At 33.3% G+C, this 24,926-nt stretch overlaps 1 protein-coding gene across 2 annotated transcripts in view; it reads right to left on the bottom strand.

Annotated features, from left to right (window-relative positions):
- The window catches only part of CSMD3 (CUB and Sushi multiple domains 3), a 715,473-nt gene that overhangs the window by 406,398 nt on the left and 284,149 nt on the right, over nucleotides 1-24,926 (bottom strand). For both annotated transcript variants that reach the window (XM_009890359.1, XM_009890360.1), the window contains 3 exons: nucleotides 20,933-21,010; nucleotides 15,673-15,760; nucleotides 772-896 (listed from right to left, as the gene is read on the bottom strand). In XM_009890359.1, the coding sequence (XP_009888661.1) occupies nucleotides 772-896; nucleotides 15,673-15,760; nucleotides 20,933-21,010 (291 nt within the window). The remainder of the gene's footprint in view (nucleotides 1-771; nucleotides 897-15,672; nucleotides 15,761-20,932; nucleotides 21,011-24,926) is intronic.

The following is a 24,926-nucleotide window of genomic DNA, read 5'->3' as shown; positions in this document are numbered from 1 at the left end:
GCATCTCACAGTTCTCTCTGGACATTAGGATAAGTATCCATAGCCTTGAATTACAAGATAAATGCCCCTTCTCTTTCCATACCCATGTTCTTTATGAACAAACTGTACTTTTCAATATTAGGCTTTGCTGTCATGCCAATTTGCATGTATTGTGCAAATACACAAATATTTTCTTTATATGTACTGATATATATAATTACATATATATACGCTAATATTTTAATTCCTTGATTCAGGTATTCGTAAAAGTTCTTTCTATAGTATTTGGACATCAAATGTATTCAGAAGAATGACTTTGTGCTTGTCTTACATTTTTCTGTATTTTTGCTTTTTATTGAATTGGTCAGGGTCAAAACCAGGTATAGATTTAAGTCTTTAGTCCTTATCAGTACTAAATTTAAGTCTTTCTCAGTGGCTGAGTAAATATGTAATGAAGATCCTTCATAAACTACTAATTGTATATTGAATCACTGCAATTTTGAAATCCGTCGTGGTGAGTCTTAATATTTATCATGTGATAGATTTTCATCAGCTCATTATGAAGTAAGCTTCATAATGTAAGTTCCCAAGTAAACTAATGCATACAGAAATACAGACAAAATTCATATTAAACAAAAGAGTATAGGCAGAACCTTTTTCACTAGGAAGTGAGGACACTAAGATTAAAACATCAGGTACTTACAAAATATTAATTTAATAGGATTGGCTATCAAACAATAGATAGATGTGAAATGAAAAAAAATCACTACAAGGGTAAGAATTCCTCTTTACCTTTACACACAGGTCTATGATCACTCCATGCAGCAAAAACTTCAGCTATCCTCTGACAGGTGATACTTTTCGAACCTTGTAGCACATAATCTTCATCACAGGAGAACTGTACTGTTGCTCCCAAGCTAAAATCAAACAATGACATAAAAAGAAGAAGCGTTGTTTTACAAATAGGTATCAGTCAATTTTTCCATTCTTTTAGGTATGACGATCCTGACAAATAATACAAACATGTAATCCAGTAAATATGACTTTTGCTCTTAGTAATAAAAGGCTGCAGGCTATGTACTGGCCTGACAGTGCACAGCATTCATCCCTCTCTGGGTTCGCTTTGGCCAGACCTGATTTACTTATTTTTAACAATCATTCAGAGGTCGACTATTTTCTGACCTAACTTCTGACTTCCATATAGTAAAGGTTTGACAAACCTGGGTGCTATATAACAAACAGTAGTTATTGATGTTAACTGAAGCTAGGAAACAATGAGAAAAAGATATAAGGAAATCACCTAGAAGAAGGGCCAAGAGTTCAATCACAAAACTGAGGAAGAAATCCCCATCATAAACATTGTATTCCTCCCAGTGAAGACCTCAGAATTAAATATTAATAAGGTATATTATTAATAAGACTTTCCTATATTTATGTGGACTAGGAATACATTATTATAAATGGACTAGTAACAGCTGGTTTTTATACTTTGATTAGTAGGTTAAGATTTTAATTAGGCTAGGAGTAAAGCGTTGACTCCATATAAGTGGTGTGTAACACCAGAATCTTGCCAGTAACAGGATTCTCACAATGACAACAAAAGTTACAAGGTAAATAGGAACATTCATTCCTTTAAGTGGCATATGTTTCTCAAATTAATGGAAGAAAATATAAGAATTATAAAAACATCTTTCTAGTTATTTAGCTGTGGTTATTTATGAAGTGATAATGTTTGCTTCAAAAGATTTTGGACTTTTCCATATGGAGCTGACATTTGGTGTTGCAAACTTGGCACAGAACAAAACAGGAAATAAGGCCAGAAAAACTTGTTTTGTTTATTTGGTTTGGTTTGCTATGTTTTTCTGAGGGGAGGGTTGGTTTGGGGTTTTTTTTTTTCAGTTTGGAAAAGTTAAAAAACTCAATACATAAATGTGTATTATTGAGATAATCATTCTTCTCCTTTAATATCATTGTTTCTTCAAATCCTGATTACACTTGGATATAGTCAATATATCAGGCCTTTCTCTGACATTCGAATCTTACACTCCATAATTTCAGCTTACTGTTTTTAAAAGGTTTTCTGTCTGTTGACGCAGAAGCACGGACAGATACACCACGACCAATATGATCAGGGTAAATGCCACTTTATTGCACAGATAGCCCAGCTAATATAGACAACTTTCTCCCGTGCCACGCAACACTCAAGCAATAATTGGTTACGTGCATAGTTCAAACAAGCATCTCTACTATATGATTGGCTAGCCCCAGCTGTTCACTTGCATAGTTATCTACTTCTATGTTTTACTCGAAAATCCTGCTTATCGGTACATTCAGCAACAGTTCTTTCCTCCCTTCACATAACTCAGACGTTCACAAAGAACAATTTGACCTTCGACATTCCTTGAAGCTTACACTGTCATCAACAAGTTCTCAGTGCTTGGGGTGCTCACAGGGCGACCATTGATCTCTAAAAATTCTCCCACAACTGTCTACAACCTATAGTGTCCCAAGGGTCTTCAGAGACAACCTTTTACCTTATCAGTTATCTGTCGCTAAATGACCGTCAATATGTTTTTGAATTAAAAGCTGGTGTTATTATTTATCCTATTCTTTAAATAAGACTCATGAGGAAGAATCAGGTCTGCGATTCAGTGTGTTACTTCATGCTTGTGCTGAAAATAAATTACACGTGGTAAACACTCTTCCCCTCCAATTAAGAAGAAATAAGCCCAAAAGACTAAAGCAGAGATGTTACTGAAGAAAATCTGAGAAGAGTCAAGTAAACTAAAAATTAATATTTTGAAAATCTCTTGTATCGTGATAGTGGATTTTGTAGTGAAGGATATTTTGTAAGTGGAATTTGCAAGAGTATCATTGGTTTTATCACCCTTATAGGGGGTACTGATCAAGCTTTATGTTTTGGTATAAAAAATATGTGATGAAACCTTGCAGAAAAAACCTACAGCATCGTTTACCAAACTCCACAGTGACTGCCTAAAGATACCTGCATGCACATGACTGAGACTAGCATTTTACGATAAGAAATACAACAAAACACAGTATTTTGAAAAGTCTTCCAAAGGGAAAATGTCACAAAAGTGGAAAAGCACAAAGTCCTTTTCCTTCATTATCCTTATTTTTAGATGGTCTAATATTTACAAATATTTCCTCTATATATAATAGCTAACACAAATTACATGACCAATGGTATCCCTAGTCTAGGCACAGTTAATACTATGGCTATCAGTATGTGTAAAACACTAGGGCACAAAGACCCACTTATAACCTAACTAAACATAGGTGTGCTGATATTTTGTGAAAACAGAAGAGCAGTCCTTATTCATAAGGGAATAAGGGAAGTGCTGATATAAAAGCAAAGAGCATGGTGAAGTAAATTGTTTTTTAATGGCATTTGTCATTGTACTTTTGTTATCATTTCCCAATGATTTTGTGTACATACATATCTGTATATGAAGCTTTTAAAAATCAATTTAGAAATCTGAATACCTCAAAACTGTGTAAGGTTTGTTTTCTCTATTAATTCTGCTATAACTGAACAGAAGATGAAAGCTTCTTTATTTAACTACCTGTGCAGAAAAGGAATTAGTTGTGGGGTTTGGGGTTTTGTTTTGTTTTGTTTTGTTTTGTTTTTGTTTGTTTGTTCGTTTGTTTGTTTTTAATTTTGGTACAGTTCCTTGAAAAATCTTCCCTCCTAGTTTGGTCATTGGGAAATTAGTATGCCATTAATACTGAATAGTAGCAGGGCATTTCTTTCTAACTCAAATCAAAATATCAGATCACAGACTCATTGATTTCAAAGAATTCTGCCTCGATTTACATTTGCATTCAATCAGGACCTCAATTAACTCTTTTTCTGGGATAATGCTCACAGTAAGTGCTTTTCAGTTCTATTCTAGTCAAAATACAGGGTGACTTTTGTTTCATAACACGCTTTGTGTAGAATATTAGATACCTGATCTTAGCATCAAGTCTTTATTTAAACTTTTTCTTAATGTATAACCCTTCAAAGGATCTCAGAGGCTTTCCTAACTGCATTTGCCTTGATAAGTTATTTTATACGTACACATGACTTACAAGACTTTGGCCACACCATGCATACAGTTCTCTAGATATTTTAAGATCAAACATGGAATAAGTCCCTGACAGTCTACGTTATATCAGCTTTCCTGTGTGACCTTATAAGTCATGGAATTATCTGAACCTTCTCAGATGGATGCCATAGATCTCAATCCCATTTTTCAGCCTTTGCTATGGTACCTATTTTAAAAAATTTTGTTTTGTAAATTTCTGTAAGCAAAGTCTCTGTACTGGCATAGTTCTTCATTTATCTAAATAAATACTTTAAGGCTCTTTTATAACACTCTAAAACTGGCACTTTTGCAAAGAGATTGGAAGAAGTCTGAGCATACCACATTGATTTGGCTGGGATCTTCAAATCTGGGTTTGATCCCATAAGGTATAGCATTCCCTTTTCCTGAAGTACATACTAAAATTCATTTTTCTCTGAACGGTTTGGCTTGTAAAGAATAAACCCTGTTTTCCTTTCCTTATAGATGGGGATTTTACTGCTATAATAGTAATATCAGTTTCAATTCAATTTACAAAGGCAGACAAAAATTTAAAAGACTGAACACACATTCCAGAAGTTAACTTTTGTTAGGTAGTCAATTCAAATACATCTATAAATAAAAATAACTAGTAAAGAAGATTAATACTAAACAGAACAAGAATTAAATTTAAGTGAGTTAGAAATATTAGATGTTTGAAAATGAATGGTGTCAGCAAAGTATAGCCGATGAAATTTGGGGAGTACCTCGGCTTTACAGAGGCACAGATAATAAGTAATGAGGACATGAAAGATCATAAAGTCACCCGAACAGACATCTCAAAAAAGGAGGATTTGATAGCGGATAACAGATCTACAAACTATTCCAAAACCAGTTCCTGTTTGTATAAGAAACAAGAATATTTGTGAAAGAAGGGGATAAAGAAGAGCTGCAGAGTCCGTGAAAAACAAAGGAAGATACAAAAGTGCAAAACTGAGAAAAATAAAAAAGCAAATATAATGTAAAAGCCCTTGCAAGATAAGGCTGAAAAGTTTCTGTGTGAAACTGAAGAAAAAGAGCTACAAGGCAGATCACAGAGTTGAGAGAAATTTCAAAATTATGAAATAGAAGGATGATCTTATCATTAATGTTAAAAATTATACTCAGCTACTCCAGGGACTATATTGTTAGCAAGGTTCAAAAGGTAGCAAATGGAAAGAGAAGAATAAGTTTCTCAAGAGTAGATTTTCACAAGAATCTATCTGCTGTAGAAAGTCATGTTGAGAAAATCTGAACCCTTTCGATAAAAAAAAAAAAAGAGCACCTTAAAAAACAAAACAAAACAAAACATGGAAATATATATTGTTTAATTAGCCATGGACTGATTTAAAGAGGAAACACTGAGCAGAAAGTACACCATTTACTAAAAAAATTGAACTGATGGTACCAAAACTGTAACTGGCAAAAAAATCCAGAGGGTTGAAATGATTATGAAAACTTTATAAGCCTGTTAATTATTTTTATCATCTCTGAAAGTATAAACAGAAAAAGTTGTCGAGGCCCCATCCCTGGAAGTGGTCAAGGTCAGATTGGATGAGGCTTTGAGAAACCTGGTCTAGCAGAAGATGTCTCTGCTTATGGCAGGGAGGTTGGAACTCGATGATCTTTAAGGTTCCTTCCAACCTAAACCATTCTATGATTCCACGATTCTATGAAATAACATTCATATTACCAAGTCCACTTTTTGAAATCAGTTTTGATATTAAACTGATATTTGATAGTATACAACTGTAAGCATACTGGACTCATAAACACAGTGAGATCAGAAAATTTACAAAATCTGTAACGCGTGTCATGTAAGAGGTAATATGGGCAATTACATAAGTAGATGATAAATCACCAGTCTAAGAAAGAAAATGAGAGAGCCAGAGATCAGTTTCTATGGCAGATCCACTCAGAAAGACAGTAATACCAAAAATCAAACAAGCACCTCCTGTCTAAAAGGTCAAAAAAGGACCAAAAGAAGAAGAAGAAAAAAAATCCTCTAGGAAATCTGTATAATCCTTCTGGACTTGCAGTCTAAAAATGGCATCTATAAAGGCCAGCGTATTGACTACCATGAACTTGTCAAACAAATTTTAACCAAATAGGTCTCTCAGGAGCTTAAAAGCCCAGTCAAGATTAACATTTCCTGTCATTATCTACCTATAAAGTCCTTCAAAAATAGAAAAGCATTAATTCTTTCACAGTTGTCTAGTAGGAGAGATCCTTCTTGTTGCTTCTGCTGATAATATTTTTTCCCAATACCTTTATCTATAACATATAAAAATTCACTTCAAAATCCATCTTTCTCTAAAAAAAAGTTTGGTAACTTGTGTACCAGAGAGTAAAGTGTCACTTCCCTCCCCAGATATTACACATTGGGTGAATATGACGAAAATTCAAAAAGGACATGCAGATTACGAGGAAATAATTATCAGCTCTAAGACAAAATGAAAAAGACAGGTTTGCATCTACACTCCTTAGAATTAGCTTTCTCTAGAGCACTTGGCGATGAGTTTAATGGGGGTCTGGTGTGGTGTGGTGACATAGCAGCAATTTCAGTAGGATTCTCTTTTTCTTTTCCTTTTTTTGGCTTTTCTTTTTGTTCTTCCTTTTCCTTTTCCTTTTCCTTTTCCTTTTCCTTTTCCTTTTCCTTTTCCTTTTCCTTTTCCTTTTCCTTTTCCTTTTCCTTTTCCTTTTCCTTTTCCTTTTCCTTTTCCTTTTCCTTTTCCTTTTCCTTTTCCTTTTCCTTTTCCTTTTCCTTTTCCTTTTCCTTTTCCTTTTCCTTTTCCTTTTCCTTTTCCTTTTCCTTTTCCTTTTCCTTTTCCTTTTCCTTTTCCTTTTCCTCTCTCTTTCTCTCTCTCTTTCTCTCTCTCTTTCTCTCTCTCTTTCTCTCTCTCTCTCTCTCTCTTTCTCTTTTTCTCTTTCTTTTTCTTTGACAGAATCTCAAATAAATTGAGGACTGTGTTATAGGCCAGAGAAGGATTCTCAATAGGATGGAACCGATGATCCCTATTGTATGTCCAGAGGTAGTGCATGAGGATATGTGGGAGGTCTGATCAAGCCTGCTGGTATGTTAGGGAAATACAAATTGTGGAGAGACAAAATCAGATCATGGAAGTTGATTTGGGGGAACTTGTCCCTGGAGCAGTCTACCTCTGAATTGTGGGTAGGTATTATTTTAGAGAAAGCTGGCAGAGTAATCCAAAACAGAGTATGGGAACAAATGACCAAAAAAAATTTGGACAATTAAACAATTAAAGGCAGTTTGATTCCCTGACTTACATTTGATCCGAACTGCTTACCAAATGAAGTCCCTTCAAAATGTGTGTTGACCATACCTGTTTTGTAAATCTTAAGAGAACTGAAGCATGATGTATCTATAGAGGTGTTCATTGTTATATGCAACATAGACATGTATCACCAAAAAAGAAAAATCTAAAGGACACCAGGAAAATCTCCAAAAAGTTTCAAAAGCAGAATTTATTTGGCAAAAAAAAATCTGTGGATGCAACTGAAGGCCAGACTAGGTTCATTTAGTCCAGTACGCTAATACTGAGAGTGATGAAAAGTGAATACTTTGAGAAAAACTTTAGAATACAGAAAACATCTATAGTTCATCTTCTGATCATTATCGTTACCATTACCAATAATTTACTTTTAAGGAACTTTCTGAAGTGAAGCTACTGATTTAGTAGTCCCTGGGTGACTATATTAGACTCCCTGGGCCAGCCCCCAGACAGAACTAAGACTGGTAAGGCACACTTGTAAAAAAAAGAGCTTCTGTGGATATGTTAGTCACAAAAGGAAGTTCATATACAATGTGGGTCCATTAATAAATGGGTGAGGCAACCTTGCAGTGCTGAAATCCAATATGGAAAAGACAGAAGTACCCAATGAGTTGTCTGAATGAATTTCTACAGCACAACTGTTCCTAGACATCTTCCTGTAGCAGCATGATTTGGGAAGAAGAGGAACAGCCAATACTGAGGAACAACAGGTAAAAAAGATGGCTGTATTCAAAGGCAGGCGGGCAGATAGCTTTCACCAAAGGGTGCTGAAAAAGCTGGCTGACTCTTTGCAAGGCTGGTATCATCTGTGAAAAATTGGGGTGATGAGAAGTTCCTCCTGACTGTAGAAAGACTAACATTATATGAATTTTTAAGAAAGGCAAGGAGAAACTAGGAACCTCACATCAATCCCTGGAAAGAACATCCTCTAGGAAAGCACAAACAGGAAATCCAGAGCACTTACACAGATTTACCAAAGGTGAATCATACGTCATCAACCTGATTGTCTTCTATGACAAAATGACTGGCTACATGGACCAGTGGTAGATATAATAGTGCTTGATGTAACAGTGCTCTACATCAGCAAGGTTTTTGACACCATCTCTTGCAGCAGTGTCTTTTGGGAGCTGACAAAATGTTATTTCAGTAGCCAGTTCAGCCCGAACCATGACAATGCACTGAATAGATATATTTAAAATTGGCCTTGCAACTGTGTTGAAAGGGTCAGAACCAATGGCTTTATATTCAGCTGGTGGCCAGGAATAAGCTGAACACTAGGAAGTCAGTATGGGGTCTTATGCTGTTTAGTATTTTCATCCTCAAACTTGATGGTAAGACAAAATGAATTCCCAGCAAATTTGTGTATCAGACTAAACTAGGAAAAGTAGCTGACATACTGAATAACAGAGCTTCAATGAAGACACTTGACAAACATGAGCACTGGGCCAACAGAAAGCTCATAAAACTCAACAAGTAAAGGTACGAAGTTCTCCACCATGGATCAGTAATGTGCTCTCATCCTGAATAAAACAAACTATATATTCAACTACATCCGAAGTGGTGGCAGCAGATCAAATGAAATTATTACTCAGCTGGTGAGGCTGTATCTGCAATACTAAGCGCAGTGTTTAGTCTCCCACTTCAAGAGAGATATTGATAAAAAGTCTAGAGGGTTTGAAGGTTAGTTGAAAGCTTAGAGCTCATGACCTACAGCAAAAAGTTGAGGTAGCTAGGCTTAATTAATCAGACAAAGAAGAAACTAAGGTACTGGCTAATAGCAGACCATAACTACTTCAAAATTTTCTACTAAAAATGAAGCCAAACTTTTCCTAATATGGCAGGCAATATACAAGGGACAGTTTAGGAGATTCAGGTGTTACACTACAAGAAATTTCTTCCAAGAACAGCAGTGCAGAGCTGGAGCAGCATAACCAGACCATTGTGAAACTCCATTCTTGGGGGTTTTCAAGATCAGCTAAACAAAGCCCCAGCTGATCTGACTTAGTGTTGGCATTAGATGGGATGTTGGAGTTATGCCCTCATATTTCTATGACTCATTCAAGCTGTTCAATTTATTTTGAACTCATATAAAACTTTTGCATCTACAACATACTGTGCTAAAGCAGTTCATCGCTTCAAAAATGAATGCTTAACCTGTGTCTCTCAGTAACTTTATCTGCCAGTTTCTATTTCTAACAGGACAAAAGATGATTGCCATTAGGTTTGCATTTTCAGGAAGAAAAAAACAGACTTTAGATACATTTTCATTACAAAAAAAGTATGACTAAATATTAAGACAATTATACAAATTCGAGAAAACACTTTAATCTCATACCTATTTTTGAAGTCTCTATCATCTGCCCCAAATTTGGGATCCCTCTTTAAAACACAAACTAAAAGCAGTAAGAAGGAGCCTAAAATAAAGCTATAGATTCTCTAAAGGATGTGAAAGAGCAAGTTTAATATTTTGAACCTCATATGAAGTTTACATTGAATAGTATTATTTTAACAGTTGGCATACGTGTAGCAGACTAACTCATTTTGGATTAGTTTCCTCCATTATTTGATATATTCTTTAAATTATTATTGAACAAGAATCAATTATGCAAGGAATCAAAACCTCAAACTCAGCTGTAACAATAAATTATGTTATTCTGCATTTTGAACATACATTTCTCTTGCAAATTTTGTGATGGATAGGTGGGACAGACTAGAAGAAGAAGGTGACGATTTAGTTTGGATTTTTGCACTGATGTGCAGGGAATGCATCTGAATTCATGCTTTGAAGTATTATTTTGTTTCTGTAGAATCAACTAAAAAGTCATATATACGTTAAAGTATAGAAAAATTATTCATCAAGATTCACATCTTTCTGCCATATTAACCTCTTCTGTCCACACCTGCAACTGAACAAGTTTGAGACTACACCATTTTTTGCCATAGAGGAAAAAAAACAAACAACCCCCCCCAGAAATACCTAACCATCAGGTCCTAAAATCTATCCCTATCCAAGAATTAATTTAATATTATGATCTATTTTAATTCTACCATAAATAAATAAGCAGCATTGCAGCACAAATATTATTTTCTCCATCTGCAGTAAAAGAAGCTAAAGCTATACATAAACTTTCAAGACTATGCAGTGAAGCATGTTTTCTTAACCTAGCAACTTTCTACACACCACTGATCCATAATTATTGATGTGCAACCTACAGATAGAATATACTGTAGTCTATTTGAGCCATAATAGGAGAGTTGACCTAAGCCACAGCATCTGTCCCAAGCTAAGAACATGCATAGGAACATTTTTGCAGATCAGCTGATACAGTACTTGGAAACATTACTGCAGGATGTTAGGATTCCAAGATATAATGTTGGACTATTTAAATCTTTAAAGCTTCTGGTCAAGGAAAATCCTTACCACATGTTGAACAAACTAAAGTGATGACTAAAATTCAGTTGCAGAAGATCTCCCAACACTCATAAGATCATTGATAATTCTGCTTAAAGAATTCCTAAGGTGTCACCTTTTCTCACAAAGCTTCTACTTTCAGAGGCTTCTGCTTGACAAAGGAACCAATTAACTGCTAACAAATGAAGCATGTACTATTCCCCTTTAAATTAACCTCACACCTTACACTGCAAATCATCTAAGTTTTTTTCAATTTTCATGACGTTTGGCTTGAAGTTTCAGAGTCTAGAAGCTCACCTTACATATATAGAAGGGTATGTGATTCAGAGAAAGTTTAAGGAAAATATGAAACTGCCAGTCAATCAATGTGGTTACACTGCATAAACATGCAAATAAACAAACAAAAAAAAGCCTCCAAACCCCAACAACAAAAAAAGCAACAAGAACACATGAAAACTTTTTCTCTTCATGTATTGCATTTTTATTATATTTTCCACAGGGACATTTATTCTAAAATTGGACACTCGTGGAAAAGGTTTGTTATTTACTGTATGACAGGTAACATAAAATAAGCTGTTGGAAATTCCAGAAGAATAAATATTAGTACATCTAAAATTAAAAAAAAAAAACAAAAAAAAACCAAAAAAAAACCAAAACCCAAAACAATCTAGGAAGGGAAGTTTTCTTTCTGAGGTAAATTATCTTTTTCAGTACAGGAAAAGATGGCAACTATTAGTAAGTCTTCTTGACTTTATTTCAACCTGAAAAGGCATATTATGTTCAAATAGTGATCTAGCATCAATGACAGACTTTAAAACTTCAAAACATAGCCATGGGGAATTTTCACATTAGGAAAAATACCCAAAAGGGTGAACATGGATTTTCAGGTCCCAAAGAATGTCATGAAATGCTGCAGCTTGTCTTACAGCTTGCATTGCTGATTTTCTAAGTCTGCATGAGAACCATGTAAGACTATAGAAATGTGCTGAGAGAGCAGGTAGTGAAATTGCAATAAAATGCTTCCAAACCTATAACTTCGCATTTGAAGAAAGCTAAAGAGAAGTGACAAGAGCATGCTCCTCTCTAAAATAGATTAAATTGTACTGAAATTAGATTTTGATTGATTGTGATAAAGATAGATCTAAAGTCTTCTTCAAAACACTATATTTCAAAATTAAGGTATTGTAATTGGGATTTTTACTTCCTTATCAGAAGGGGAAAAAAAAGACAAGGTCAAAGTAAACCTGTTTCCTACATTGTAGAGAGAGTGGCTTCAAGAAGGGAAAAGGAAAAGTGTGCTATTTTTCTCTCTGTCAGGTACTAGACAACCTGGAAAAGATTTTCCATAATACTGTACTTTTTTAACTAAATGTAGGAATTTTCTTTCAATGTCTTATTTATTTTAAAGAATTAGTAGCATTCTTACTTTGGAAACTTATGAAGCAATTGACCAACCATTATAATAATGGCAAGAATTGAAACCAGGTTAATTTAAAAAGAGATTTTATTCAGCCTGCACAAAACTTTTATTTTGCTTTTGTTTGTTGTAAGATGTCTTTTCAATATATCAAGTGTTCAACTTCAGCTAAGTGACAAACGTATTACTAAGATTTCCCAGTCCTGTTTTTTACAAGTACAAATCTCACCGTTCACATTCCTAAGACCTTTAACAAGCCTTAGATAGGAAACCACCTTATTTATTCCTAATATGCGTGAGATGAATACAATGAAAGGTGTAATTCTTCCCTTTTTAAAGGCCTGTCGATAAAGTGTCTAGACACTGTGCACGTGTGTGTCTGTATTTATGTCCTCCCACTATTTCCAAATAAAATGTTTTTTGCATTGTAAAGAGGAGCTACCACAAAATAGTGGAAAGACTCGATCTTTCGGAAGGAAACTAGTCCTTTCTGGGTCATTTCTGAGAGTTACACTCAAAATAGACCTGCCTATTAAGGAGATGTTGCACTAGATGGGATTAATCTAGTGTGATTTATCTAGAGAAGACTATCCATACCAGATTGGTTTTATCTTGAAAGAAACTGAACCATGAAAATTCAAATATTTAATTGAAAGGAATTAGTTCAAGTACAGCTTTTGAGCATAAATTTGAGGTGGCAACGAAGCCATTGAGAAGCCTGTGCTTTCAGAAACTATTACTGCTCTGCAACCTAACCTGTTAGAGAAACCTGGAAGCAATTAGGTTGCCCTTAAAATCAACAGGATTTTAGACTGTTCCTAGAATCTGTCCTCAACAGAAAGAGGATCAGTTAAGTACTAGTTTGTCTGGTTTTTGTGGGTTTTTTTTTTCATCTTTTCTCACTTTGTAAAAAGGTTGTTTCCATACTAATGTCAAGAAGTGATCAAAATGAAGATGAACACAAAAAAAATGGGTTCAGTTTGATCTGAAATTACATTCTTTGGTGGAAGGTGAAAAGTACTTCCTCACCAAAATAGACATTCCTGCCTCGCAAAATTACGACCCATGAGACCAAGAGCATAATACTGTATCTGTTACATCTGCTGTTTATTTTGTTTTGAACAAAAACTTATTTACCCTTTCTGTTCACCAAAAATGTCATTAAATTGAACACATCTTGTCACTTTCACTTTTTTCACTAACAGTTGATACTGTATATGTAAGCCATATTCTTTCACTTACACGTATATAGTTACTTATTCTTTTCCATTATGATGGGATTGGATTTGTCATTATGTTATACACATAAGCATTAAATAGCACATTCATGGGAGTTGATAGAAAATTTAATTTTCCCTCACAGATAATTTGGGGATAGTTTTCAAAGAGTAAAAAAAAAAAAAAAGAATCACTTATTTTAGTAAGAAATTAGGGGGGAAAAAAACCCAAACACCTAAAATGAATATATATTGATTTTGATATCTTGTATATCTTGTATTCTATTGCTCAGTAATTTGAATGCTTTCTCCTTTCATTATCTCATAAATTCATTTGAAAGTTTGATAGTCACATCATCACAGTGTATAGTGAAGAATAATGTTAAATTATATCCTGATATCTTGGCCTAAAAAGAAAGATGAGGGCATGATCATCATCATACCTTCTTTGAGGTACTGCCCCTCACATATGTTTAACTAGAATGATCTTGCAGTAGGTCCTTCTGTGACTTAAATAATGATTCTAGAAAGCATGACAGTTAAAAAGAAACAACTTCATTTATTTTTATTTCTTTGAAAACGTTGAGAAATATTTTTTTGTCAGGTAATGTCAGAGATGACATTCTGTATAAAATTAGTTATAAAGCTTTCTCTGATGCACATTGGACTTTTTCTTTTCTCAAAACTAGAGAAATAGAGAGACTATAATAACTAACTGAGAAATTATAATAACTGACTGCACATTTACTTCAGATATTCAGATGTCATTATCAATCCTATCTTCTGCTTCATTATGGGGAGAAAAAACAAACCAAAACAACAAAATGTACAAGAAGTTATGTAAAAGAATGAAGTAACATAATTTTGTAAAATCTCCTGGATTACTCTCAACACTTACTATCTTCAAATGTTAGCAAGTGTGCTGTGTGATATGTAAAATAAATCTTTTGAACAAAACTGAATGCAATAAAACCATTTAATTTGAAAATTATCAATCTGCCTCCTACAGATGCACCTTTTCTCTTTCCTCACTTAAGTGTTTTGAAAGGACTTGTAAACTTGATGATAATGTGAAATTAGCATATGATATAAAGCAAGAAAATACCTTTAGATTTATTATTTTATTACAGCCCAAAATTTGTCAATATATCAAATAAATAATATGTATGTTTAATCCTGAGTATGTTGTGAAATGAAAGTTCAGAAACTCCGATTTAAAATTAAACTTAGAATTAAAGAAATTCAGAATTAAAATTAATTCAAAACATTTTCAAGAAGTTAAAATTACTTCTTGAAAATTTTTGAAATAAGTATGTCTCTACTTACACAATACATCAACCACTGCTGTTACTGACAGTAGGAGTCATATATGTTCACTGAGAAAAAAAAAAAAAAAACAAACATAGGATGTTTTGGAAGAGTATTGCAAACTTTTTTTTTTCTTACAGGGTAAGGAACCTGAAAGATAGATGAGAATGGACGAGGAAAGGGGTCTAAAATTTGAATTTAGGTTAAATTAAAAAAAGATGGAATAGATCACTGGCAGTGTACAATTCTTTGATTCCTTGGAGTTTTCCTAGAAACATTTGAAAAAGCCAGCAATGAATGAAAAGCAGGAATTTGCTAGAAAAAAACTACAAATTTTTAGTTTTGATTATTTTTTATACAGTAATACTCTATACTACCAATTTGGTATGTATCAAAATTAATAAAAAATAGTCTGTATTAAGAGTACTAAACCACTCTGGGCACTACTAGGGAAATGCACCTGCGTGCACCAAACTTCTGGATTCCTGAAAAATATACTATAGAATATACAATATTCCCTTAGATTCCAGTTAATATTTCTAAATTAATATCTGAACTCTCTTCTGAGAGGTTTTATTGTTCTCTTGGTGTTGCACTCAATTTTACTTTGTCCTTCACAAAAACCTCCAGTAACACATGTAAGCTCAATATTTATAAATCTAATACAGTTTTTACATCAGAACATTATTTTAACTTACCTTCAATCCATTTTTTGCTAGATTATCAGAGATATATGCTCTCTTCCAAGTAAGTATTTTCTCTTTGCATACTAAGTACAGGCTATATTGAACTACCTAATTTTATATACAATTTCATTTCACTTTTTACTGAGAAGTTCAGTTTTGAAAAAGTATCTCAACAACAGCAATAACTTTTTAACACACACATTTTCCAAGTTCAGTATTAGAGAAATGATACAGTGGTAGGGTTTATATTTTACCTAAAATCTGAGCCTATCCGTTTTCCATTTTCTGGTTCTCCAGGATCTGGGCACAAATTGGATGCCTGTTTAATACCTCCCTCATTTACTGCAAAAGAACAGAATAAAACAAAATTAATGAAAAAAGATAAAATTATACAGTTTTTTAAAAATACAGAGTTAAGCAACTAACAAATATGAAAAGGTACATTAGCTGTGTTTTAGGTACTTTAGAACATACTTTCTACAAAATACAATCACCCATATAATCTCTAGTTTCAATACATAAGTTTCTCCTCCCTGTAGTAAGCAAAGCATGTATTTTCTGGTTTGGATTTTTTTTTTTTTTCTTCAAAAAAATAACACTTTTTTTATAAGTTGTACTAATCAGCTATTTTGTTTGCTTGTAATATTATTGAACCCAGATGGAAATGTTATTACTGTTCCTTTACAAACATTAACATTTAAAGGACTGTTCGTCAAGTTTAGGGCTGTAAGATTTTACTCTGAACATAATCTAATAAATGTCATCTCCGCTAAGAGCTGACCTTTTCCCCTTGAATTATAAGAAAACTTGAATGCATAGGCTCATGCTGAGAGAATTGTCCTTAATTGGTATTGAAAACACAGATATTCCCAAAATATGATGATCTGAAGGTAAACTCAAAATGCCAATTTGATTTGCATACATTTATCTTACAATAAAATAAAATGGATCTTCAGAGAGAAACTTCGTGTGTTTTTCCAGAAATTTATATGTAGCGATCTAGTCCTCAGCATATTCACAATCTCTTTGCTCTTTTTTTTTCCCAATACATTATATGCTTTCTCATAATTTCTACAGCTTATAAAAGTATTATCTTACAAAACTAATTTTAGGCCAAAATAATTCTAATAATTTTGTATTTAATTTTTGAAGTTCATCGAATCAGGAGGTAGCAGTTCCCAAAAAAAACCTTAGCAAAGGAGTTTGGTCTGCTCTTACTTGGTAAATTCATGGCCCGATAGAAGATTTTTTTTTCAAAAATAAAAGTTAACATGGAACCAACGCTTTACACTAAACAGAAAGAGTTTTTCACCTTTATAAACCATTATTTCTGAGGAACTAGACTAATGAATTTGCAGTATTAATTTTAACTTTCCTTTAAAGAAAAAGTTTGCATATAATTAGGCTAATCACATTATGTTGTAAATTGAATGTACCCAAATAAAAAAATGTAGTTTCTAATTATACTTCTGAAGCATGTTCATTGAATTTCAGCTTTTAATGAAGGACAATAACAGTCAGAATACTTGGGGGCTTTCCCTTTCTTGAAATTTGTCTTCTTACACACAAAAGGAAGCATTGGTCTGGTACCCCTGAGTAAGGCAAAGACCAAATGAAAATGTTGCAGAGGGTTAAAAGGAAAATGTCTCAACTTAGCACACTACTCAAAAAGCCTATCATCAGGCTCAGCCCTTGTCAACTGGAATCACTATCCTCCTCTGCCCCAAAAGAGCTGCACCATGTCTAAAGTTGTTCTAATAGCTAACAAAGGTAATCTCTGTTCATCTGCATCTCTGTGCTCAGAGGACTTTGGGACAAGGAAGGCCCTTCCTTAGATTTGATTCCTATTAATGGGTTTCATCAGTCTTTTCCTCCCCCAATACTTGTAGGTGTGATGAAAGCATAATAGCTATAGAAATCTGAGTTCCTGCTAATGTTGGAATATATATGTCTCTCACAATTGCATAAACTGCATTTCACAAGGGTGTCTAGTAGGAACTTGTTGGAAGAGCATATAAAATGAACTGTCTCTTTGAAATACCTGGGTGCTTTTATATAGTTCCAAAGCCTATATCAAGATGTGATAAATTCAGAATCATCATAGGTAGCCCATATAAATAGAAAAGACCATTAGGTAGACAGTTAGGATTCACTGAGCAATGCAGGAAGGGAAAGGAAGCATACTTGAGAGCAAATAACTAAAAAGACACCTTCTCACTTTTGTGAGAGCCTGTTAACTTTTCTGGCATTACACATATATTGAAACCATAGCTAAAAACTTATTCATGATGCCTGACAATAATATTAAAAAAATATAAAATAAAAGGGTGCCATTTTGGGGCTGTATCATATGTCTATGAACACAGAAGAAACTCTTTACTATAAACAAAATAAACTAAAAATAGTATTTACAAAGAACTATTTCTATTTATTGTAATTTTTTTAATATATCAAATAATTATTTTATTTTTATACACAGTATTTCCTTATACACAGGAAATAGAGTGAATATTCATATAAAAAAAGAATATTCTACAGGATTTCAGAGCACAAAAACTATTATATACTTCAATTTCTACCAAAAATGGAAGCTTGAAAATCCTATTGGTTTTTGACATCTTCTGTATAAAGTTCCATTCTTAAAAATACTCTATGAAATGCTTTTTTATATTATAAAATATGGATTTATTAATATACATAAATAAAAACATAAAGACTTATGTTAAATAAAATAAATAAAATAATTACAGTGACAAAATTAAGATAAGATGTATACCACAGTAAAAATTCAGAATAAAAAGTTATAAGTAGAAGTTACTAAACTGATTTCTGATTTGATCCCAAATCAGAAATGCATTTAAGCACAAACTTAAATCTTTTCTGATTTCCGTTAACTACTTTGGGAAAAATAAATGCACATTTTTTTTTATTATTGTGTTGATGTTACTTTTCCAGACATAATGCTTGATTTTTCAGTCTACTGAAATACAGCTCTATACAGTTCCCCAGATATCTATCTATCTATCTATCTATCTATCTATCTATCTATCTATCTATCTATCTATCTGTCTATCTTTGTTTTAGATAGAGTCATAGAATGGTTTAGATTGGAAGGGACCTTAAAGATCATCTAGTTTCAACCCTCCTGCCTTGGGCAGGGACATCTCCCACTAGACCTGGTTGTTCTAAGCTTCATCCAACCTGGCCGACATCCCAGCTAGTCATGTGACAATTAGCAATGCAGGGTTTCCTGTAGTAAATTAAAGGCTCCTCTAGCGAAAGCAATTGTTCATGGTCTGGTCACGAAACTGGGAGCAAGAGATTCCAGATTTCTAATCCAGATTGGAGTAGGTCCCCCAGTATTCTCTTTTTTCGTTAATCTCAACACTTGCAAAATGAAGTTGATGTGTACTTGTTTCAAAGTATATCATCATATCAGATATTATTATTCTGGCTTTACTATGTGCAAATCACCTACACATTAGTATTGAATGTTATATAGCAGATACGTTCAATAAAAGTAAAATAAGGAAAAGACATACACATGAGAAATGTTGAATGATAATTTCTAAAGACATTGCTAATACAAGGCATAATGTAAAATATATATTCACTTATCCTTATCTTATTTCCACTAACAGTTGAATGATGGTCATTCTTCTTTTCAAAAGACCCTATCTGTGATTGTAATGCAAGTACAGATCCAGCTGAGGCCACACTGGGAATTTTATCTAATATTAACAGCTAAATACATAGGCTTTTCATGCTTCTTCAGTTTCCTCAGCTGCCAAAGAGACTAGCTAACCAAATGTTAGATTACAATATAAAACCTTTGTTATCTATTTATGACAAGATTATGATCACTAAAGGTACAAATCATAAAGGTTTTCACCTTCACTTATTATTGACTCATTTAGGTAATCTACTCTGCATAACCAATAAAACAAGATACAGAAGTTTTCAGTTTTACATAGACTATAATAACACATGAAATTCTATAAAGATTTTCAAAAATATGTTGATAAATTTCATTACTAATTTTGTAATGATCACCTTATGATATCACAAGTGTCTGGTACTTCAGTATAAATATACAATTCCTATTAATGTTCATATAGTGGAATATTAAATGATTTGTGCAAAATAAATTTAAAGAGAAACAATCTGTATTATCAGTCACTGTATTATTCTCATTTGTAACTCTAAAGGCACAGATGGACTGTTAGACAGAGATCTCAGAGATATACCTCATACAAAATACTGTAATTATCTTATTGTTATTTCTTGTTCTTTACTTCCCAGTTACCCAATACAAGTAAAGAGAATACTTGTTTTTAAATATCTTGATACAAAGTTTTCAAATAAACCAGAAATGTCTTACAGAACTATTTAGGTGATGCAGTTTACAGAAAAGATGTCTATGGCAATATGCTACATTAGAAAAACTGAACAGAAGAGTATTTTGCTTTATTTTTCTTACTTCGTAAATGTTAAAGAGTCTTGGTTCTTGAAGACACTTTTTTATTAAAAAAAAAAAAAAAAGAGAAAAAAACAACCATCCAATATGTTGACAATTTAAAATCTAAAACTGAAAAATGGATTAAAATTCATGACAATGTGCCCTGCAAAATCCTGGAAATGGAATCTATCACTGACACTTTAAACAAAAAATTAGTACAAGTGTGTACAATTTAGGAGCTTCAAAAACAAGTCCTTTCACTATTGTGAAGAATAATGAAATGTAGTATAAGCAGACATCGGCTAAGCAGTTAGAACATCTTTGTTTCAATCAATTACTGTTAAATATTTAAAATGTGGTTCTAGTCCAAAAAGGAACTCTATAAAACTGGCATGTTCTTTTGCAAAAGATATCCTCTTTAATGTATTTAGAGTCATACCTGTTTAATTAATGTTAGGAAGTTGCCTGACTCCTCCTTCTGAGTTAATGAGGCCTATCTTGTAAGATGCTGAGCTCTTTCAGTTTCTATTTTCTCTAATTAAAATTGAAGGCACTAAGCATCTCCAGATTTTTTAAAACTACAGTTAGTTAATCGGTTCAAAATGTCAAAATTAATGAAGAAAAAAATTTCAGAAAGTGACCTTATGTGTGTCTTTTGAAAAAAATACATGCTCGCACTTTTGTAAATGAGGATAGGCTTTGGTTTGTATAGCCTTTTGCTGCTAGTACTGATTTTCAATTAAAATAACATATCTACTGTTCACAGCTAAGGTTTCAGCTGACACCTGGGAGACTGAATATTTATTTCTCTGTAAATACTGCAAATTTAATGTGAAAATACTGACAAAATAATATGTCATTCAACAATGCCAGATTTATAGAAAGCTTGCCTTTAGAGTAGAACCATATTTGAAAATTCACCATGCAGAGTGGAGAAACAGATTTAAGTCAGTTATCAGAAATATGTAAACAATTCTGAAAACACACAAACAGCACAGACAGCACAAACTTCACTCTTGCACTAGTAAGAAGTAACAGAAAAGGAGTACACTCACAGATAGAAAACTTGTTGCTGTTGTCTTTCCCTGGAAACAATTTAAATCCTCTAGATTTAAAATCTATGGCCTTTTTCACTAGTTAAAAAAAAACAAACAAACAAAAACACGTATCAGGCAATACAGTCTAAAATACTTCATTTCATTTGACAAATTTTATCATGGAAGTATATACAAATTAGAGTACCAGCTACCTAACAAGCTTATATTATTTACCTTTTGTGGGGAAAAAAAATTACAAAACAAGTATCAAGACCAATTTGTGCATCTGACAAAGGAAAGAAATAAGATTTGTAATTTAATTTTTCTCCCGCGTAACCAAGAAAAAAATCATGTTCAAAAATGTTTATTTCCACGCACCATATAGTTGTGTAAAACATTGTCACACATTTATGGAACCTGGAAAATGAAAAGAATTATAGATATGTTTCTCTAAAACAGTTGAACAGTTGAATTCTAGACAGTGTTTTTTCTGTATCAAGAAACAGTACAAAAGTAGTGTTCATCCCTTACTCCCTCCATTAAAAAAAAAAAAAAAGTACAGAATATTATCATATCTGCCAACTGAAAAGTCAGCAATCTTTTAAGTAAAGATACTATGGCATTTTTTAAATAGATGATTTTTGATGAAATTTTAATTCAATTATTCTTCCCAGTGATAGAGAATTTAAAAGGAAAAACATGTCCATGACATGTTATTGAGAGCCCACTGAAATTCAATATATATGCTCAGATCTGAATTGCATAAGCATCCAAGCAATACAGGACATATATTAATCCAAATATATTCTGAAAAGGTTTAATCAGCAGTAGAAATGTCAACATATATTTTGTCAACATATTTTGCCTGTTACTTCAGATTTTAAAATTTACATTAGAAGTCAGTGTTACACTTGGGAAAAAGACAAAACAGAGGCAACAGCTAACAAATTACAATGTTTTAGTAGACAAAAAGTCCTTCTAAAAGTAACACACTGGAATGCATTCACAATATCTACAGGCACACAGAGCACCCCCCCCGTTCCAAAAGCATCTCTGCTAGTTGTTTTCAAAATCTACCTGAGCTATGTTCCTAGCTTTAGTAGGAAAGAATAATTTTTATTTAGGAAATATTACCTGTGTTTAGATTACACAGACAAAACAGCAATAGTTTCATCATAGAAAAAACACTGCATTATGAAATTAAGCATACCAGGGTAATTTTCTGTTTCAACCATAGAGATTTAGGTACAAAAAAAATGAAATACTGTCTACTGTTCTGCTGTTGGTTCTACAGCTGATCCTCCTTCTAGCTTGAAAATTGTTATTTGCAAAGTGTGATACGGAAGGTAGTTGGCTCCCACCTCACCCCTAAGCCCACTGCTCAACTATTACTATAAAAACCCTTACTTTGGGCTGGCTTTGTGATAAAGGTACTTAACCCAGGCAAAACGTGTGGCCACAATATATTTTTGAAACAAAGCAACTAATAAAAAGAGAGTAAATCCAAAACTTAGCAGATATCAAAAGGTAAGAGAGAATAAACCAAAAAGAGCACAAGAAATTTTTCTTTCAGTCATTAAACTAAGTCCGTGCCCCTTTTCTCCAATACACTCTCTAATCAATGAACCCTACATAAAAATGGATCTTCTAAAAAAAAAATTAAATTTTAACTATATGTTAATTTTAGGTACATTATACTCAAGTGACTTTATAGATTACATATGTATAAAAACTATATGGAAGAAGATGTTGTATGTTGGCTATAAGCAAATACTGCTGATGAAGACAGCAGAGACTAAAGAAACTAGGTCTAAGAGAAGCTAACCCAAGAAGATAACCAGTACATCAGCAAAGAATTTGTCAGCACCTGTTAACTTCTTATACAAAATCAGTGAATAGACAAAGAAAATCTTACACGAGGTATAAATACCAAAGTAGCAAAATAGTATTGATGCTATTAAATAAAATGAAACATTACAACGCACAAGAGCAGAACAAGATTCAGGAAAAAATAGAATACTACTAAGAAAGACAATTTATAGGATAGATATAGGACGTGATGATAAGTATTTTTACACTTCTCATGGAAGAGACCATACTTCTAAATACACAGAGGCTTTTATCTTAAGAGGCAAAATGTAACTTTACTTCTGTATCATCATAATGTAACCTATAAACATTGCTAATGGTTCTGGGAAATATGTTATTTGCAGAAGCATACCATATATATTGCCACAAAATACTATATTTTTAAATTTATTTTTAATCCTTAATATCAGAAGCTCACCAACCTGTCTTCTCCCCCCCTTCCAATTAATCGAAGCCATAAGTAGTTCTGTCCTCAGTGGAAGTCACAGACCCAAGAACTGTACCTTCACACAGTAGAACCATACTGGAATAACAGTAATACTCTCTCATCATTGTTTGAGATTTCTAAGATGCTATTTCTACATAAATATGAATGCAGGAGTATCACTGCAAACTTCTTTTGGCCTTCTCTGAGCATCAGTGTAAAATAACTCCTCATGAATCAGAAGCTAGGCCTAGCTATTCTTCTGACAACTACGTAAAATGAGAGTGGGCTTGAATACATGATCTCAGCTGCAGGGTTTAAGTACATGCATTAGGGAGATGTTTGTCCTTTATTTTCAGAAATCATCACAACAACAAATTAAACGGCAAAGACTGGTTGGAGTTTTTTGTTTGTTTCTACCCATCCTCAGACACCTGAATGGCATATACATAGTTTATGTACACAAGAAGCAGAGTTCACAAGCTCTGAGGTGGAACTGAAAATAGTTACAGAAGTGTCTTGGTGAACATATTATTTAAAATAATCAGAGATTTTTATAACTATTTGCATCACTTTGCCAAGGCTATTAAATGCTACTAAGAAAACAAGCAACTCCAGATCTCTGAAGAATCTTTACACCACAAGAGAAGAATTTTACTTTTAACTGTTTTTTTTTATGTTGATTTATTGAACAGTAGTTTCTGAATACACTGTGAAGTAGTTACAGAAATGTATTTGGTCCAAACATGCCATCACTAAACTATGTGTCAGGCTGTATATGCATGTACACACACGAAAACAACCCCACCACCACCAAAAAATCCCATATCCAAACCAAAATACATACATTCTTTAATACTTGGTAAACTAGGAATCATTTTGCACAGGGCAATGTGGAAACCATTGAGCAAAATGGTAACTAGTCAAAAACAGTTTTAGCATCCTGAGAGCTACATGAGACATAAATGGAAAGATGGAAACTTTTCTTCTACAATATGGAAGCATTGGGGAGTATAGCCATGTAAAGGATACCTATTTAAAACACCGATGACCCACAAATTCATGTCTTTATTTTAGTTATGTAACAGTATTTATGTAAAGAAATTGTCCAGCTTTTCTTTTCTAAGCTTTGTAAACTTATAAACCAAGTATTACGCACATTTGAAATGCTGTCGACTAAACACCACTATTCTAGGCAAAAAAGGCACTCAAGTTGCATTACTACAAGTAACTAGGCAGAGTATTAACCATGGAAACTTTGTCTTCTTCTGACCTTACATACTTCTTTCCTTGAATGTAGCACAAAGCTGTTCAAACACTGAAACAGCCTCTCCCCTCTCCTGAACCATTCTTACATTATATTCACTACCACTCAGCTAATGCAGATGGAGAACAATAAGGTAGTATCAAAGCCATTATTTCAAGATGGCACGTACAGCCCTCCTTAAATGACATATGCTGAAATATAACATTATGTGAAAAAATGCAGTAGATTGCTTATTTGACTGTACTAAAATACTTATATTGCATACACATAAATGCTCACATAACATGTTTTAAAAAATATGTAATATCTCTGGAAATAAGCTTTTTGTGCCTCCTCATAATCTCTGTATTCTATTTCTCATCTTCCACATTTATTTGAAGTCAGCTGCAAAGGATTCTGCTTGATAATGTCTGAAACAAAAACAACTGTTAAAATAAATTCTGGGGTGAAAG

Source organism: Charadrius vociferus, unplaced genomic scaffold, assembly GCF_000708025.1.
Source record: "Charadrius vociferus isolate BGI_N301 unplaced genomic scaffold, ASM70802v2 scaffold168, whole genome shotgun sequence".
Taxonomy (NCBI): domain Eukaryota; kingdom Metazoa; phylum Chordata; class Aves; order Charadriiformes; family Charadriidae; genus Charadrius; species Charadrius vociferus.
This window is presented reverse-complemented; position numbering and strand designations above follow the sequence as displayed.